General features: G+C 42.8%; 1 protein-coding gene across 1 annotated transcript; it reads right to left on the minus strand.

Moving 5' to 3' along the window:
• Positions 1–3,711: 3,711 nt before the first annotated feature.
• nrn1la (neuritin 1-like a) lies at positions 3,712–20,154 on the minus strand. Its single transcript, XM_071897836.2, has 3 exons — positions 20,040–20,154; positions 14,467–14,617; positions 3,712–4,009 (listed from the first exon to the last, which is right to left on the minus strand). The coding sequence occupies exons 1-3, from the start codon at positions 20,152–20,154 to the stop codon at positions 3,712–3,714; spliced, it is 564 nt and encodes a 187-aa protein (XP_071753937.2).
• Positions 20,155–20,540: the final 386 nt, after the last annotated feature.

Raw genomic sequence — 20,540 nt, forward strand, 5'->3', positions numbered from 1 at the left:
CATCAAAAGCATTAGAGGCATAGAGCTACCTCTCTTTCACCAATGTATTTATTATTAGGCTACATCAACTTCAAGCGTATAGTGTAGTCTACATTAATGCCATATGTCTTATGCTGTCTATTTGGTAGCGTTCTAAGCAGATCCAAGGCAATTGGCCTAGAAAAAAGTCTGGTTTCTGAGCTTGCAAATGCAGTATATTTTTCCCTCAACAGGTGAGAACTATTGACCTATCAGTTAGGTCTATATTACACACCAGCGTACATCCATGAGGCAGCCTATCAGTCACGACTCTACTGAAATGGCAGCATTACAAAGAAAATACTTAAGTATGTACATTCCAAATCTACAGGCGACAAGATAAAGTGCACTGTTTCACCTATATCTGATTTCAAATTGAGGTTTCTTTCATTGACTTATTATGCTTTGAGCTCAGGAAATTGATGATTCCTTTAATCAACCTGTGATGCCTTACAATGACGGGATTCTTGAAGCTGATCTTCAAGATGTTCTTGAAAAGTTCTCGTCACGATGTCCTTTGGGAAACGCAGGTGAAAATTTCACGACCCGTCTCGAAGTAGTGCGTGAAGTATGACATGAGTTCTCAAAATACATTGTTATCGGGGAAAGCCACCCCTGATTTTCAACCCCATGTGACCATAAGTTGATGATTTACCCATATTTTGCCTCCAATGACAAGATCTGAGCTGGGTTGCGTGGAGATAAGATTTTTCAAATCGTTGCACCTAGTGGAACTCCTAATCGCTAATTCTATCAGTTTAATTAAAGTTTAAAACCCCACCAGCCTTGCATATCACCCTTTTCATAGCTGGCTAAACTCTTATGAGAAATAAACTAGCTGTGGGCTGATTGGAGGTTTCTTTCCATGTAAAAACTTAATGTCTTTAGCCTTGCACTTGAATTTCACCTCCCAGTGTCTAGCGACGACTGGGTTTACCCTCATGGTCCCAGTGTGTTAAACTCTGGGTCGAGACTCCAAATGGGTCATGGGTCTACTCCTGTTGGGCTCCCGTGTGACAAGAACAACAATCTCTTTTAATGAGAGAATCTACATTTGACACTGAGGTCCCAGTTCAGATAGGGATAAGAACTTTAGCTCTAGGTCACTGTCTCCAGATCTGCTTGCCTTTGTAATCCTCTTTGCTTAATTCAACCCTTTGGGTATGTTAAACACACTCGCTCCAGGCAAGGTAGACCAGGTCAAGTGATTTTGAAAGTGAAACAAGGCGGTCCTCAGGTCTGCTTGTCTCACCAAATCGTATTTATTTCAGCCACTCCTAGGGTGAGAACTTTGTTAAAGCCTTTGAGGAGTTTTTTTAGTGCTTCTGCACATTCTTGCGTAACTCTTTTAAAGTTGTGTTTCTTTGATTTAGTTTTTGTGAAGAGAGTAAACCTATAACCTAACGCCCCCTGTGTAAAACACACTCACTGCTAGACAGGTGGATTCAATCTAGTGCTTCCCAACTAGGCAGATTGGTGTTTGTTTTCCAGGTGTGCTTGTCTCTCCCGCTGTCTCTCCCTCTCTCTCTAATCTAATAGTATTTGTGATCCTGGGCCAGACAGAAACAACTGTTACCCTCAGCCACTTAGAATAACAAGCAGCCTTGGCAGGCCTGCAGGGCCGAACTATGATTCCTGGAGCATGAAATACACTTGGCATCTGAGTGGATTGTGATTCTGACTAGAGTACAGAGCGGTCCCACGCTGTAGGCTACAGTGCAGGATGCCAACGAGGAGCCCCAGAGGACTTCATACCTGGGTAAGCACCAAATGAAAAAGACTCCAGGACAAACTGACTTCACTTTCACTTCAGTTCAAACACGGATGGAATAGTTGTGGAAGAAATTCGCTTTTTTTTAGCATAGGAAGGAATTGATAACAAAATGCTATAGTTCCACTTTGGGAAAAAAGATACCTGATGTTCATTGTTTAATATTTAAAAAATAGCAAATGATTGTATGCTCTACAATGTTGAGCAAGAGCCTTATTTAGCATATAACTGCAATAAAAATCCATAGTGAATTTCATTTTCATGGCATCAGTTGTTTGTAAGAGTAGGTGTTTAACTTGTTTCTTGTTTGGTTATTAAACTATGCTACTTTAGTGCATACTATATAGGAAAGATTTTTCCACCCTATTCATAATAACTGCAAATATGTCTGCAAAGACAACTGTCCAGACATTCCTGTATTCCTGACTATGCAAAAATTCCTACATCTTGTTTATTATTCAATGCTTTGGTCATAACCTTAGGCCAGTGGTTCTCAACTCCGGTCCTCCAGAGTCTTGCTGGTTTCTATTCTGCCAGGTAGTTAAATACATTGACCTGTCTCCAAGGTCTAAATAGTCCCTGACTAGACAGCTAGAATGAAAACTACCTCGCAAAGTAGAAAACCATCAGTACTTTGGGCCGGAGGAGCGGAGTTGAGCAGTCCTGCTTTAGGCCCGATGCTCGATATGAAGACAGTGTGCAGGAGCCACTGCTGCCAACTTGGCCACTTTGACTTTTCAGACTCCCCCGCTGACTTTATTTCTCAAAAGCAACTAGCAACAAATCTATCCACTTTTTCAGACCAAGGGGAACAACATTTATGTGTCGACTGCCAAAACATTTGGTTGCAAATCTGTCCGGCTGAAGCCAATTTGTGCCACTTGCTTGTTCTAATCCAAAGAGGTCTGATGATCACAGCGTTGCCCCTCCCTTCGCTAAGAGCTGGAGCAAATATACTGATATGCAGTTTAGGGAAATTATGTCATCTGGCGACTTTTTGAGCAGCCAATAGCTACTTTCTTTTGGAAGAGAGTTGGCAACATTGGCAGGAGCCCCATTTCATGTTTTTTAATCCTCTAACAAGAGCAGCATCTTTCAAACTTCGGGCCCTGGGCGTATTCTGGCGATTCCCCAAATGACAGGAGCATTAGTATGCTATAATGAGCTTAGATCCTTGGGAGAGACTAAATTTAGTCAATTTGAATCCTTGGAGGAAAAATTTGGCAAAAACTATTCTTAGGATATGGCCTACAGGACTCCCTATCTGGAAGGTAACAACCAACATGACAAGTTAGGTTTATATCATTGTTGAACGGTTCGTATAAAATGACAAATGAGTGAGTTGAGCTGGAACTAGTGGTGGCATCTGGCCTATTCTTCACTTTGTTTTCATGTTTATAAAGTAGGATCTCGTTAATATGCTCCACTCATTACTCTCAGACAGAGAGGCTCCCCCTGGAACCATCATATATAATATCATACTAACGAGAAGTAGGGAGAATAAAGACAGATGACTTATGGCTGGTGAGTGTTCTGTCTGTGTGTGTGTGTGCATGTGTGTGTGTGTGTGTGTGTGTGTGTGTGTGTGTGTGTGTCCGTGTGTTTGTGTGCATCTCTGGTTGCGGCTCGGTTTCTGTACAGCGTATGTGTGTCTCTGTATGTGTGTTGTGTGTGTGTGTGTGTGTGTGTGTTTGTGTCCAACAGAGAGACTAATTAAAAGGCAAGAGAATATGCATGAAACAGCACACGCAGTTTTTACATTATCAAAAAAGACTGTCAGGCCTCTGAACATGCAGTTAGAAATATTCAACCTCTGGCAGAGCGGAGAGGGGAAAAAAAAAGTCTATGGAGTTGTGGCAGAAAAAACAAAAAATCACAAAGTTTCTAAGTCTCTTCACACTAGTCCCGTTTCTTTGCGGGAGCTATATCCAAGACAACAAGGAGAGCAGGGGAGGGAGCAGCATTAGGAGGAGGGTGGGGCCTGCCAGATGATTGGCGCGCCCTCGTAGGGACTCCTGGTTGATCTCCTCCTGGCCGTGCGGGCCGTGCGGGGAGGCCGTGGCCGCCGGGTGGCCGCTGCGGTCGGAGCACATGTCGTAGAGGTTTCCGGAGAACTGCATCTTCTTGGATTCCTGGCGGAGGGACTCCCAGACGGCAGCGGCCTCGTCGGGACAGCCGGCCATCGCCACGTTGGCGCAGTCGTGGAACTCGTCCCACGACCTGCGGAGAGGAAGAGAAAGAGGAGGGACAATGAGGAGGGAGGTGAGGACACCTTCGCGGCATTTTCTGCTCACATTGTCTCTCATAACAAGAACTAACAGTGTTCGTTAGCAGTTGCTGTATTTGTCCTTGGCTGTCTCTGACTCTGCCTGCTCGTCTCTCACTCTCCCGCTCTATCTTCTCGTCTTCAGCCATCCACTTCCCTACTTCCTCTCTGTCTGTCCTGCTGTCTTCACCGTTCCTCTACTCTTCAATTTCCCTCCATGTCCCATCTCCCTCTGTCTCAGTTCTTCTTTCTGTCATTCTCTCTGTCCCCTCATCCCTGTATCCATCCATATGCAGGAGGTTTTGCTACCTTTATAGAAAATCATTAAACTGGTGCTGACTGACTGACTGTCTAATTGAGTGTATTCATGTTGCTCTTTAACATGGTAATGAATATTTCTGTGGGGTCTGGCAGAAGGTGGGGGTGAAAACGAGGCTACATGCACTGCAAAAAATGTGAGTTAATCTCATATTCAACTAGTTTCCAATGCAATTTCACATCCTTCAGGAATTTTCTAGACATGTCAACAGTGATCTGCAGAAAAAGGCAGATCACTCCACTGGTATCAAGAAAATGACACTTGATTCTAGACAGTCATGAAAACGGGTTAAACTGTGTTGAAAAAACGTGAAATTATCTGTGAAACAAAATGCTGTTGCTGCTGCTGGAAACGTAAGGCATCACTACCTGTGAACAAGAGTGTTTTTCCTGCTGTTGTGCCAAAATTTTGCCTCATTGAAGGACATCATTGTGGGGGAAATGCACTTAATAAATGACAATTAGACAAATCTACAGCCTGATCATTTCCGTGAAGAATCAATGGATGCTTGTGGTTTGAGATTTTAACATACAGATACAAAATTTTGCTGCCAGACACCAGGTGTTTAGAACAGCAAATGTAAATGTATCAATCAGTGATAGAGAGCAGCAAAAAGGACATTTATATTACAATGTCATGGATTTAGACCTAAGACTTAATACTAGACTAAATGACTTGTTAAGATGGATATTTTTTGCAGTGATGAATGTGACGTCATCATCATGTTGCAGTGATGAAAATCATCCTTTGACCTGCAGAGAAGAGTAACAATGAGAAAGAAAGAAAAGAAAGAAAGAAAGAAAGAAAGAAAGAAAAAAGAAAATAACAAACATGTGGTCATCTTCACCATGTTCATGTAACTTGCAACCTGCAGAGAAAAGGAGGAGGAGATCGAGGGAAGGCATGATAAGATATAGGAGAAGGAGCAAGAGAGAGAATGATTCTGACATGTTTACTGCAGAGCTCGCTTGCATGTGAGCATCTCCATCCGGTGAAACTTGCCATTAAACTTTACTCCATGTTCTAACTTTCACGCTACACATCCAGAGCTGAGTCCATCTGACTGTAATAGGCTGCTAATTTTGCTTTCATCATGAATGTGTTGGCTAAGTTGTCCCTGAGGAAACACTGAGTTTAGCTGAGTGCTAACTAGATGAAAGCGGAGGGAGGGCTGGTCTGTGTGTGTGTGTGTGTGTGTGTGTGTGTGTGTGTGTGTGTGTGTGTGGTTGGGGGGGAGAAGGCAGCAGCAGATGGGTCTCTTCAACATCTGCCCAACACTAAAACACTAAAAAACACTGAAGTCCCTGTCAACGCCATTGCAAGCAGCAGCAGTGCTTCCACTTGCATAACGGAGGTGCTGTAAATGTGCACTTGCCACATACACACACACACATACACATTTGTACCTTCATTGACTATATTCATTCCCTAACCTCTAATCCAAACCTTCCATCCAAACACCTTAAAGCTGCACCCACCCAGAAATCATGTGACTTGACATCAGAGGAGAAGTGTACATACCTGACACAATGTCATTTGGGCAAATAGGGTGAATCTACGATGGGATGAGATGGGACGCTCTTCTCTGTTGCAGCCCCACTTTGTGATTCAGGCTGATGAGACAGGTGTATTTTTAATCTTGCCTCCTGCAGCTTTAACCCTTACCTAACCTAGACCTGATCCTAACTCGTCCTGTCTTAACCCTAAAATAGAAGTGAGGACCGGCAAAATGTTTTAACTTCGGAGGATTTTCCTCACCTGTATATCCTTGTGACGACATCTGGTCCTCATAAGTATAGAAATACAAGAACATACACACTTTCGCTCTCTCTTGACACATTCCAACACACCTTCCCTCCTTGCTATCACACACACACACACACACACACAGCTCTACAAAATACACTCAGCAACCCAAGTAAACACCATCTCCTTCGCAGGCCTGGCCTCCCATGGTGACTCTGCTGTGTGTGTGTGTGTGTGTGTGTGTGTGTGTGTTTGGCCCGTGTCCAGGGCCTAAACACTCCAGTGGTCCACCTCTGACAGAACGGCTGCTGGAGGAAGGGGGGGGGGGGGGTTGCTGCTTACCTGCTGCTGTGGGAGGAGCAGCTGATGGAGGGAGGGCTGGGGGTTGGAAGCATCTGGTTACCGTCTGTGTGTGTGTGTGTGTGTGTGTGTAAGAGTGTGTAAGAATGTGTCTGAGAGAGAGGAAGAACACGAAAAAGTCAGAGAGAGAGAAATGGCCTGATGTGCAGCGGTGCAGTCAGTACAGGTTTTACAGTGTGTGTGGGGGATTGTGTGTGTGTGTGTGTGTGTGTGTGTGTGCGAGGTGTGTGGGTTTCTGCTCCAGTCACAGGTGGTGCCGAGACAGCAGAATCACAGTGAGGACACTGACAGACAGCCAGCTGCTTTCACAATAATAAACCCTCCTGAGGCTACTTCTATTCTCCTGCTAACGTAGCACCGCTGACATCCGGAAAACCTCCAAACCCCAATTTGGAGCCTATTTTTTGTTTTCTCACTTGAAATGAATATACATATAAATACATGGTCGTCTGCGTGTTGACTAAACCTCATGACTCAACATCACAGGAAACCAATTCAAAAGATTTTCTATATTTACTGAAATGTGGGCAATATTGGAGAATAAGCATTTACCGATATAAGGTTTAAAGTTAGACATCAATAGCCTACAGTAGTTTGAGTAGACTGGAGGAGAGTAGTGCACAATAGAGTGGAATAGAGTAGAGTAGATTAGAATAGAGCAGAGTGGAGTAATTAGTACAGAGTAGAGCACAGTAGAGTAGACCAGAATAGAGTGGAACAGATTATAGCTGAGTAGGGAAAAGTAGACTAGAGTAAAGTAATAGAGTAGAGTAGATTAGAGAAGTGTAGAGTAGATTAGAGGAGTAGATTAGTTTAGACTAGATTAGAGTAGAGTAGAGTAGAGTAGAGTAGAGTAGAGTAGAGTAGAGTAGAGTAGGGTAGGGTAGGGTAGGGTAGGGTACACTAGAGTAGAGAAAAGTAGGGTAGAGCAGAGAAAAGCACAGTAAAGAGTAGATTAGAGTAGTGTAGAGTAGATTAGATAACAATAGGGTAAAGCACATTAGAGTAGAGTAGATTAGAGTAAAGCACAGTTGAATAGATTAAGGGACATTCGAGTGGATTAGAGTAAAGCACATTAGAGTAGACTGAAGCACATTAGCCTGGCATCAGTGGCCCCCAGTTTGTTTCTATTTCTGTTCTACTGCTTAGTAGAATGAAGAGTAGAATGAAGAGTAACAAAGAGCTGAGTAGATTCCCTCTGATAGTATTGATTGATTGGTTTGTTGATTGATTGCCAGAGGAAAGGACATCAAAGCATTCCACATACAGTATTACCATAGTCCATCAACACGAGATATTGAACATCATACAACAATCAAGAAATAATCCAAACGTTTTACCATCATCTATTCTACGAGGGCTGGACGTAACAAAAAATAAATTATAAATATAGATGTGATGAAAATAAATACAAATGGAATACAAGAATGATAAACTGTCAAATAATTTGATGGATGTAAAGGCCATTTTGATTAAAACAGTGGAGATGTGATTTTCAGTGTCCTGCAGAAACCTCAGAAAGCGTGACTACTCTGTCCAAGGTTGCTGTGTTCCCAGAGAGTTTCCTTCAGCTTGTTGCAGTGAACCTTTCTCTCTATTCTCCTCTCACACAATACTCAATCTATATTTGCAATGAGAAAAGAAAAAGAAAAACTCTGGTTGCTGCACTAAACTACTATTTTTAATCGCACTATACAATCTATTCCATCTGACATTCAACAATTATGTGAGCTGCAAAGGCTATTACAGGTCTATAACAATAATAATAATAACTAGAAAATGTGCTCAGTAGAGCACAGACCTCCATCATTTCTGACAACCACCTTTTGGTGATATGCCACGCCCAATCAACATGAAAAGTTAGTCAGCTCTTCCTTGGTCTATAACCAACCTTCATACCAAGTTTTGTGCAAATCTGTGCCCAACTTTTTGAAATATCCTGCTAACAGACAGACGAACACAGAGACGCAGGCGAAAACATTACCTCCTTGGCGGAGTTAACAATACTAATACTAGTTAATGACTAAAATGCATAAGAAGAAATTGTAAAAATCTATTTTAAAAAGGACCTAAAAACTGAGCAACACATTCAAAAGAAAAAACATAAGAACCAACACAATATTAAAACACATGCAAAAACAAAAACACTACATTAACTGCTTTAGCTAGCCAAAGTTCCTTTTTCTTGTCGCATCTGCGTAGCCACAATGGTGTGAAATAAACTAAATCAATGAATGAGCGAGACAAAATGCAAATGCAGTTGACCGTCCGCTGCACACAAGAAGTACTTTTGTTACTTTTGTTTCCATGACAGCAGGAGCTCTTCTTCCTCACTGTCCGACGCCATGTTTGTTTTGATGAGAGTGATGGTTCGGTTACTGTATTTACCTCGTGGGATAAAAACGGTATGAAAGGAGACACGCGCACATTAATGTTAATGAGCATCGAGCTGTTAGATAAAGAGGATAAATAATAGGAGGTAAATAGTTTTGTATAATAACTTAACATTAATGTGACGGTAAATGGAGAAACCTCATCAACAACAACATCTCGCTATGCATAAAAAAAAATTAAAAAATAATAAAACTTGAATAAAACTATTTTTAATTTTTAATTCTACCCATTGTCTCAAATGAGGCTGGTCTGCCACATGCTTTTGACTGTTAAGAGTTGGAAACAGCTTTTGTTTTAGCCTGATGCCGTATATTAAGACCAATATTGGCCTTATTTAGCTGTCTATAAAAATACCCCAATTACTATCACTCACTTTGCAAGTTTGACACACACAGTAGTTAAGGACTACCGTTAAAGGAGCAAACGTTAAAGGAAAAAACTGCCTTTGCCTGCGTGCCTTCAGTCGGCATTTAAGTCGTTGCCCAGCGATGACACGTCACACTTTTCTTATGCGAATGATGTTGGCCTCATCCTGTAACCTTCTTCTCTTTTTTTAAAACTTCCCACAGACTAATTAAAACTAATGTTAACGCATATACTGTACAATTTACAGCAGCCTTGTCTGCCACGTCTGATGACAAGCAGTTGTGTAAGTTAGTTGTCATGGTTACGCGGGGACGAGGTTGGTCAGTGCAAACACTTTAACAAGTTTAGCCCCAGTGCTTCAGTTCCAGGCTGGAGTTCCTGGGCCAAAGTTCTTGGGCTTTTGGCCTTAAGTGGAAAGGGGGAAATTGAGTCTTTGGTACTGATCAACAACCCTATCAAACCCCCATAGATATAGTATGGTCATTCTGTGCAATGGGCAGTAAAAATCTTGCTTATTGCCCCTTTAAAATCATTTCTATATCTAAGCGTCACCCAGCGGAGAGATGCTAAAATTGGGGATATTATGTGTCTCTTTGTTTGGCACCAGTCAAAATCGTAACCGCTGCATTCTAAACAAGCCGGAGACGTGAAAGTGACTTTTAACTGAAGCAGAGATAGGAATAAAGAGAGCTGCAATGAGATGCAATGAAAGCGTGGATGACCTTATCTAAATCTGTAGAGGATAAAAATATAAAGGCAAATACTAAGGCTGCTGTGAAAAAGAAGTCCCTGTGAAAGAAAGCTCATCCCTGTGAAAGAGAAAAGTGATGTGATATTCAGATGCCGCTTTGACCGGCATTAACAGTGGTTAAATTTTGCCTTTTGTTTACATGACTGTAACCAGGGAAACGAATCCCGTATTTTCACCTGGTTCTTAGACTCTGCACAAAACTCTCTGGGTATGATAACAAAAAGCAGGAGATATCTTTTTATGACTGTTGTGGATATATTTTGATCTAGTATTAGGGGTGCGATCACACCTATGGTTGGTTCTCTCTGCACCAAATCGTAGTGGAAAAGTTGACTTTGTTGCATTTTTGTGCTTGGTTCATTTAGGGTCATGCTGCTCAGATAGAAGTGAACCAGGGCTTGTAAACAAAGTCACACGGACTCAGCTCGTTTATTAGTTTATTTTTGGTAACCTGCCATCTTGCAAGGTTAGAGATTTACGATTCCTGTAACTTTGCATGATGCACGAAGCATGATGGACCTTATACCCATAAAACTGCATGCTTTGTGGTAGGGATGGGACGATACACTTATCTCACGATACGATTCAATACACAATATGGGGTTCACGATTCAATACAACCACCAAGTGCAAATAATACAGTTCCAATGGAGAACTTGTGAAATTGTGATGGTCAAACCATCTCATTTGTGATTACTACAGCAGAATAAAATGCAGCTAATATTGCAGTTAACTTTTCTGCTCCACGATACATATTGTCACAGTTTTGCATTGCGATATATTGAATTTCAATATATCATCCGATCCCTACTTTGAGGTCATTTGCTGTACTTGGTTCGGATTCCTTTTTCACTTGGAAGAGGACTGAGACTTGCATTTCTACGCATCTCGGTGCCGTTATTTGGTGCACAATCGAGTTTGAATGGCATTGTTCTCATCTGCACCAAACAAAGCGGACTAAACACTCCAAACATTACTTAGTGCGAATGCGTCCTTAGCTTACCTTAACAGGTGTTGCTCCTCTTTGCAGAGTATTTTTCATCTGAACCTCCACTGTTCCTCCCTCAGCCACCACAGTGGCACACTGTTTAATTTCTATCCTAGATAATTCCTCTATATCTTTAGCTTAAAAAACTTAATTTTCACTCTACCTATTCCGGAGCCACGGTGAATGATTGCAACTGCATAAATGCCTATTGTGGAGACGTGGAATATAAGCAGCGCTGCACTCCTGGGAAAGCTCTGACAATGGTGCAGCCTTGGCCTAGATGCAAATCATAGCCTGCTATTCAGTCTACACGGTAGTGCGTGTGCGTGTGTGGGTGCGTGCGCGTTTGAACGTGCACGTGCATGCAGATCTTCAGAGGGGGAGCGCCATGCTACCTCCTCATTAGACGGCTCTGATAGAACTGCTAAAACCATGTTCCTGGGTGGAGGGATGGAGGGAGGTGATCTACTGAGGAGAGTGGAGGGATGGAGGGAGGTGAGAGAAAGAAGAGAGAGGAGGGACAGAAGAGGAGAACAAAGGGGAAGAAAGAGAGAGAGGAGGGAGAGGGATATAGAGAGAGAATGAGAAATACAAAGAGAGAGAAAGTAGGAGTGAGGCAAGGACGGAGAGAGGGAGGGAATGTGTGTACGTGGACATTAAGTCTATGTGTGTGCATGTGTGTGTGTGTGCGTGCATGTGCGTGTGTGTGTGTGTGTGTGCGTGCTCTTATGCTCGTGCATTAGGCAACATTCACACTAAGGTGGCTGGGTTGCAGGATTAGTAGTTTAATTGGTACCTCAAGGAATAGGAGAGACTTAACAACAGCGGAGTGGTACCACGGGTGGGCTGCAGGGGCTTGGTGACACACACACACACACACACACACACACACTGTGTTACTTTACTTGTGAGCAGATTCCGTGGACTTACCATCATTCCCTTCCCCGAATCTTTATTTTAACAGTCACCATTAAAAACAAAACTTTAACCTAACTAATTCTAACCCAAACACTAATGCCTAACTTTAAAATATAACCACTTTAATCCTTATGAGGTTTGGAAATGGTGCTTTTTTTCTTCTTCTTTACACACACACACACACACACACACACACGCACACACACACACACACACACACACACAGTTGTCACAGGGATAAAAGATGACAGAGAGAAAAGAGGATGGGTGGATTAAAGCAAGGCATGCAAGAAGTACGGAAGTAAGGAAGAAAGGGGGGAAGAATGTAAGGAAGGTAGGAGAGAAGGAAGGAAGGATTGAAGGAAAGAAGGGAGAATTGGAGGAAGGAAGGAACAAATGAAAGAAAGAAGGAATAGAGGAGAACTAAACGAAAAGGTGTGGTGTAGAGCTGGAACCAGACTAGCGATGAGACAACGGCGACTGTGAGTGGAGGCTTACAGAGGGAACACACACACCCACACACACACACACACACACACACACACACACACACAGGAAGATACATTCAGCTCTATAAGGTTATTAGTTCTCAATGAAGACGCGTCCAACACAAAGGAAAATCCTCGCTCTTTTCCCTGAAGTACGTTTCACTGAGTTATATATAGCGTTGCTGGGTGACACCATAGCACTGTGTAGTATCTAAATGTCTATCTGTAGGCTGTATGGTGCAGAGTGTGCATGCCGTAACAAGCCCAACAAGTTCAGTTTGTAAAAACCTAATTCATAATGTATAGATTTAAGAGTGTTACTGGTCTGGTGATTCACTTCATCATGCTTCAGCGTGCTTAAAGAAACTATTAAAGCCTCTGTCTTGTCAGCGACTTTATTGGAGCGAAACTATCACGCTTCTTCTCTATATTGTCCCTAACGTCTGTGTAAAGTCTGCTGTGATGACTCGGTGTGCTCTGGATGAATTTGATTTCGCGACTCTAAATTTCGCTGTCACTTGACAGAAGCGCTGCTCTCAGATCAGCGATCCTATTCTGAGACCCTCCGCGCGTAATGGCTCCCGTCTCTGGTCGAGAGGATACGGCTTCACAGGAAGATGGATGACAGAGGCGTGTATAAATAGAGTGGTGAGGAGCGGAGACGACAAAGAGAGGGAGGAATGACAGATGGATACAGGATATAGAGATATGGAGAGGTGAGAGAGAGAAAGAGAGAGAGAGAGAGAGAGAGAGGAAGAGAGAGAGAGGTGCTCTACATCTTTAATCAGCGTCTTCGGGCCTACAGCAGAGAGGAGAGGCTATAAAGAGAGCGGTGGAGTAGAAATATGCAGGGAGGAGAGAAAAGACAGGTGTGTAATGTGGTGTGGTTAAGGTTAAATGTGTTTGGGAGTGCATGTTCTTACTTTTTAATTTTTAAACATCAATATATCCTTGTCAAATCAATTGTGATATCTTGGTATAATTACCATAAACAAATGAGATCATAATCAAGATGATTGGTAGCCTCTATCTCACACCAGTTGCATTGTCAGTGCTGGTGTTTCTCGAAATTAAGACTACATTTCCCATAAACCCTTTGGTTCTTGTTATAAAAAGGATTCTACTGCTACTGCTACTTGTCCCTACTCCCTCCTTTTGCTTTACTGAAGAGGATGAACATGTTGGAAGTGATCGGAAGTTCACTCCTTCCACCATCTGCCATTGTGACAAACTGAAAGTTTTAGCTTTGTTTGCACTAGAAGAACAGCACTCTCTTTCTGTTTTGAGCCATAAAGCAATATCCCTTTGTGCAGTAAAACAATCCAGCACATTTCCTGCTAAATCCAATGTGGTGGCACACAAAGTAAAATGCAGTGTAGAGGCTACCAGTATTCTCAGCAATAAGTCTTATTTGCTTATGGTAATTGTACTAATGTCTCAAAATGAACGTTGTTAATGTGATTTATTGATGAAATTCTACACATAGCCATTTTAAGAATATATATTATTCCTGTGGCCATATACAGCCCTATAAGTATTACTGTATCATATGTGAACAGGAACAATTTCATGAACATGAACAAGTACAGTGAATGTAAGTAGTGAGCCAAGACTCAGGCATGCCTTATTGACAATCGATAGAAAACTTATGGAATTATAAAATGCTTGTCTAAACTTTTCCTTCCACAGGAGCTTCATGCTGTAGTTGCACACTCCATTCCAAACCACAGAATGTGTTTTGCTTTCCCCAGAAAACTACTGTCATGTTTTCCAGTTCAGTCTCTGTGGAGTTGGACATGGGTGTGACCTGTTTGACTACAGGACCCAGCTCCTCTCTCTTGTTTCTGGCTGTGGGCAAAATAAGTGAATATTCACAAATACCATCTGAACTGCCCTAGGGCTGTGGAAAAGCATATCTGAATGCTGAAAATGAGTGGAATTCCTATTTAAGTGTGTTTGCTTTTGTGTGCATACATTGGGATTCTTGACAGAGCGAGCATTTGAGTGCATATGTGTGCACTTGTGTGTGTTGTGTATACGCTGTATACAGATGCACCGGATGGGTGTGTGGCTCCGCTGACCTGCAGATGGAGTGTATCTCGTGCGTGTCCTCGTCCTTGCGGGCGTTGTCCGTCAGGCTATCTCCCAGGGCCATCAGACACTGGGCGAAACCCTTATAGATGGAGTGACACCTTCTGGCTGAGGCTGCAGCGACTGGACATGGGCTCAGCACTGGAAAACACACACACACATGAAAGATGTAGCGTCAAAGCTGAAGCTTACTGTATGAATCAATTTGAGGGGAAATATCAATGCAGGTGATGAGAAATGTAATTCTATTTCTCATTGTTAAACGTTGCAGGCCCGTTCCCTCATTTCCACTTCATCCTTCTTCCATTTTCTTCTCTTCTCACTCATTCAGCGCTGATCCATAGCTTAGATCAAGCAAGAGATCAAGTCATGGCTTGCTGACCGGGAGATGGGTATAAAACGAGGCAAAAAAAAATGTGTTTACATTACCATAAATGTGGTTACAATCTGAATTTTTAGCGATGGCGAAGACAGAATGAGAGAGCGAGATAGAGGCATTAACCTGCATCCTGGGTGATGAGATTGTGTTCAGATGGAGCAACAACACATAAAATCCAGGCGTAAATGCACAACAAGACGCATCGAGGCTCCAATCACCCCAAACTACCTCTGGAGATAGCCGGAGACGCATTCGCCCACATTAACGACAACAAAGCGTGAATGCGGCGCGTCTCCAATTCCACATGTAGTGACTACAGACACCGAAATAATCTTTCAGACGGGGATCCAACCAGGAGCAGCAACACAACACAAATCAATCAGGTGTCAGGCAGCTCGGGTAGCGTCTTGTCAGTACTTGTCAAAAATGGATTGTCAGGAGGATACCGGCGGATGGGAAAGCCAGACAAGGTGTTTACTGTCAATTTTAAAGGAGGTAAAGAGATTACGAGAGGAAGTGACACGCATGGCAAATCTGTGCTTTGGCGAGGTAAAGAGAAATCAGATTTCAGAGTGTATAGCGGAGACGTCAGGTGTCAGGATACACACAAATACACTCAGTTTGCCTAGCTTTTTATGTGCAAAGCAGTGTTTATCCTTCTTTCATGAGTCTTGATGGTGTAAATTCCTTGTAAGTAGTGATGTAAGTAATATGAGGAAAGGGTGCTTTATAATATTTAATGCTTTTCCGAGTTGATTTTCGTTCACAGTGGTGATTGTGAGGTCTTATAATCTTCGACTGCAGGTTATAGTTTACCTGCTTTGTTCAGTTAACCACTGAAACACAGAAAATATATCAAACACTGAGCAGCTTCAGCACTGAATCACATCGGGAATAGGCGACACTGAAAGATGAGTGAAGTTAGTGATCCACTCAGAAAGCCACTCTAATGATAAACCACTATAATTATAAGTTTATGGAAATGTGGAAGAAGAGTACCCACCGAAACTTCTCTCGCATTTTCAAACACAGTCAGGCACTCAAGTGCATGCGCGCGTGCACACACACACACACACACCACTAAGAACCCAGTCTCACAAGTCATTTACTTTGTACATAGTCATTTACAGCGTCTCACCAAAGCCCAAAGCTATTTGTCGAGTCACGCTCGAGGAGGAGAAACTCTTCCAGAGGGATGTGCATTTGATTTGGGTATTTTAAAATAATTATTCGCAATCATTCAATCATTTAGATACAGTACCACCCATTTACAGAGGCTTAACGTGAAAGTAAACAAAGCTTTCATGTAGACTGCGTGCAGAACACCATCTCTCCCCGGATGCGGGCCCTGCTGTGTGATTAGACTCGTCCTCTCACATCTTTTTCAGCAGCTGCAAATGAGTGTGAATCAGAGGCTAGGGAGGACTTCAAGGCACGGTCAAGTGTCGTGAACACAGAAGATGAAATCATTCCCTCCCAGGCTTTCACCTTTTTACTTCATTCCTCCTTCCCTCGTCCATTTCACACCTTCCCTCTCCTCCTCTCCGTTTTCTCATTAGTCATCTTTCCCTTCGTGACTTTGAAATCAATATGTCTGAAGCTATTTTATCAGACGGCAGGCCCCATTCTAGACTGCTGTGATTGGGGGGCAATTAGAGATTTATGCTTGCAACTTTTTATTCATATCACAGTGTGCTGTGCTAGTCTACAGACAATAACTGTGTGTTGTGGCCACAGAACCTGAATGGATAGAACAGTGATAATAACAAATGCACACAGACCTACTTATAACTTTTACATCAAATTACATTTACTAGCTGTGCAAAAATGCAAAAAACAAACATACAAAGATTGACTTGCTTGAAAGTTGACGCCAACTTCTTGAAAAAAATCTTCTGTTTTAATATAATTCATATTTCGTCCTCTCTTCATCTGTCCCCCATTCTTTCCTTGTCTCTTCCAAGTTATCTCCTCGCTGGTGGTACTACAACTGATAGAGAGGGAGGAGAGGAAAGGCGCAGTAGTGAAAAGTTTTGGCAGCTTCTTTCTCTTGCCATCTGTCCCTCACTCCTTTCCTTCTTCTCTCTGAATCCATCTCTTTACTCATTCATCTTCTGTAACTCCAACTCTCCTGACAAGCAATGCACACCAACGCCTGCCTGCTGAAACACGGCCTATTGGACTGTATGTTTGAATAGATATTAGAGATATATATTATATATTTAGAGGTAACTGTTTGAAAAATTTGAACTTCAACACCTAGAAATCCTGTAAGGTGACATCAATAAACTGCACACAGCTCGCTCATGTTTACCAACACAGCCGCTCTGTGATGCTTTATACCAAAGATACCAAAGAGACGAGAGAAGAAAAGATCAAACGTTGGTGAGTCCAGCTTTCTCTGGACGGAGCGCTGCTCACTGCTGGTTAGGAGACAGTTTGACAATTTATGACAAAAAAATATATTTTCTTGTATTTTTAGATCAAAATCTCATTACTTTTACTTCCTGGAAAACATAAAATCTTTATTGGTGACTTACTTCATGTACCAGGAGGTGTACATAAAAGTTCTAGCCAATAAAACCATCACAGATTTTTCAACACTCTTCGCGCCTCCTATCACATAAAACTGTTTTTCTCTCCATAACTAATATCCCATTGGTTGACAGTTTTGAATGACCCGCCCCAATATCCTGTGTCAACAGGAAATACATCACATTACGGAAGCAAGATGTTCTCAAAATGCGGTTTCATTGTGACTTTAAATAATCGAATTAATACCTTAGACCACTAATCCATTTTTGGGATCGAGAATTATTTCACGTCACATTTTATGAAAATGCCACGGCACACCAAGGCAAGACTGTGGGAGTGTTCACTTTGAACAAAATGGATATCAAACATCTCAAGAATGGGTTGAACAGTGGATTGTACTCTTCTCTCAAGGAAAAAAATGACCCAAAGTCCCTGAAACATCCCCAAACTGCGGTACTCCTAAAGAGTAAGAGGAAGTCCCAGAGTCCCAGAGCGAGCTCGCGGCGTCTCGTAAAACAGAAAGCTGAGACGATGTTCCTAAAGAGTGACATCATCCCAGAAGTGCTTCGTCTCTCCTGAAGAGCCGGACCATTTTAGACCCGAGCTAAGATGGCCCCCGCTTCAAGGGTGTGACTGTCCCAGATGAATCGTGTCATGATTAGTATAAAAGACGGCGGGGACAACGCTCCCGAAGAGCGCCGCCGTCCCAGAAGAGCCTTGTCGTGACGAGTCAGACTCAGAGCGGAGCCGCGGCTGGAGCCTGGCAGGTGAACAGGAGATGCTAATTGGGTCAGACAATGCATCACCACAACTTCTTCCTCCTCTCCCCAGAGAGCCACTGTTTAATATTTAATAAGCCAGACTTTCTCCCACCTCCTTTTTGTTCTTTCTTTTTTTTTTTTTTTTCTGTAGCAGGAAACCTATTGATTTCAGGCAGGGTGGTTCATGGGGGCCTGAAGATTATTGGCTTCACTCATCCCCATCAAGTTTTAATGAAGACCTGAGGAGATAAAGGGGGAGTTGGAGAGGGAGAAGAGTGTATGTGTGTGCGTGTGTGTGTGTGTGTGTGAGAGAGAGATGGAGATGGAGATGATGGGGGAGGGAGGAGGGGGAGAGGGAGACAGAGAAGAAGAATAACGTGTAGAAGAGCGCAGAATAGGAAAGAAAGTGACCGAGAAGGCCGGACTTAATAATGAAAGGATGGACAGCACAGGAGATAAGAGCAGAAGGAGAAAAATTCATTCACATCCATACAGTTCCATACATTCACACTGGGAGCTGCCCAGTACAACCACTGTCTTCTACATCGTTGTGAAGCACTTTGTGACTTTGTTTTGAAAAGTGCTATGTATATATAAAGATACTTTTTAAGTTCAAAGGAGGGACAGGAGAGTGTCACGCATTCACTTTCCCCACTTAAATTCTCCCAGCTGGTCCTGGGATTTAAACCTGCAATAAGTGATTTCAGACCCTGTAACCAATCGTGAAACTAGCGTGTGCTATATGGAGATTTCCTTGAGACATAATGATAGAAACCAATATCTTCACAGCAGCAGCTGTGTTGCTGTTTTCACCTCTTTTCTAAAGCTTGTTGTCAAAACCCGGCCCGACTCGAAGCTCCTCCCGGTCCATTCAGTAGCTTTTAATTTTTTTTAAAACTAGCTTGGCTCCTCCCTCGCTGTTTAAAAGCGGCTCTTTTAGGATAAAAAATTCTCGTACGGCGGAATCGAGCGAGTAAACTTGTTAAACTAGTAACCTTGCTACCTACCTCTTCACTTGTCATTGTGGGACATGTAACCTTCAGCGGGAGAAAGTTCTGGCATAGCGAGTCTGGTAATCGGCGACATTTCTCCGTAGGTACGTTTAGCTTAGATATTAGCCTTTATGCACGGTCCTTCACTAGGTTTGTCCATTGGGGCCTCCATAGTCCAGCAGCTTTGCTGTGGTTTATTTACAAATGTGTTGCGGTTTCTGTCACCCTCTAGTGGTTGGAAAATCGCTTAGTGCAGCTTTAAACCAGTCTAGTGATCATGAGCCTCCCTCTCTAACCTTTAAGCTACCGCTGCCCCATAGAAAAGTAATGGTTTGTAACTTTAGAACAACTCATTCTGTTACCCATTAAAGGGCTTTCTAATGGATGTTGTCTCTCAAGCTGGAATTTACTATATGAAAAAATATATAGCCTATACATGGGAATTCTGGCTAATTCAGGCCATTACACAGAATAAATGTTTATCAACAGGGCATAAGCTAGTCCCACGATGCAATGATTTGAATTTCTAAACTTTCTTTGGAAAACGTCCTCCTCAAAAAAGTGGAGTCCGATTATCTCCGCCAGTCACTATCCAAATCGAAATGAGTTTTGGGTGTGCAGTGGGGAAATCAAGGCAGGGAAGCACAGCTGTTCAATTGGCAGGAAGCTGTTGTTTCTGTTTTGCCTCGTAAACTAATGATCTGCTCGCAAGGCTTGATTGAACATTTTCAAACTCTGGCTGAGGTCACCAGGGGAGCGTTTTGAGCTGGAGCAACTCCATTTGCTCCATGGTTAACACTAATGGCTCGGTGGTTAACACTGCAGCCTCGCGGCAAGAAGAACTCCTTTTCTGTGTACAGTTTTCATGTTCTCCGGTTTCCTCCGCCTCCTCCCACAGTCCAAGGACATGGGAGCCAGTTGGCCCGGAGACTCTAAACTGCCCATAGGCATGAATGTGAGCGCACTATCGAGCTGTCCGGGGTGTTTCGCTGCCTTCCCCCGCTGATGCATGCTGGGATAGGCTCCAGCTCCCCCAGTGACCTGGGGAAGCAGGTATAAGCAGGTAAAGAAAATAAATGATTGAATGAGTCCTAGATACAGCCAAGTCTGGATTTGGGCCCACAGAGAATGATTAAAGCTATTGCGGCACTTTTCCCATTAGTCAGTGGCCAGTATCTGTCAAGGTTAGTGCAGAATTGTCCTCACTGGCCTGAATTTAAATGGACTTGTTTAACACCAGGAAGGCTAAATTACAGTCAATTGGCAGCCGTTTTGAAGTTTGGAATTGAAATATCTCGACTCTCAAAATGTTCCTCCACGACTTTGAAGAAACACAGAGATGCAGGCATGGGTCAAAAAAGAGAAAGAATACCATATTTGAGGTTGTAAATGCGTAT

Source organism: Centroberyx gerrardi, chromosome 4 (assembly GCF_048128805.1).
Source record: "Centroberyx gerrardi isolate f3 chromosome 4, fCenGer3.hap1.cur.20231027, whole genome shotgun sequence".
In the NCBI taxonomy this organism is placed as follows: domain Eukaryota; kingdom Metazoa; phylum Chordata; class Actinopteri; order Beryciformes; family Berycidae; genus Centroberyx; species Centroberyx gerrardi.

Bases quoted from the DNA above. Each gene is read 5' to 3' on its own strand.
- nrn1la (XM_071897836.2), bottom strand. From the start codon at position 20,154: ATGCATCAGCGGGGGAAGGCAGCGAAACACCCCGGACAGCTCGATAGT. The intron at 14,618-20,039 runs GTGGGAGGAGGC...TGTGTTTTCCAG, and splicing joins GGCTCCCATGTCCTTGGACT to TGCTGAGCCCATGTCCAGTC. The intron at 4,010-14,466 runs GTCAGCGGAGCC...TCCTCTCCGCAG, and splicing joins GAGATACACTCCATCTGCAG to GTCGTGGGACGAGTTCCACG.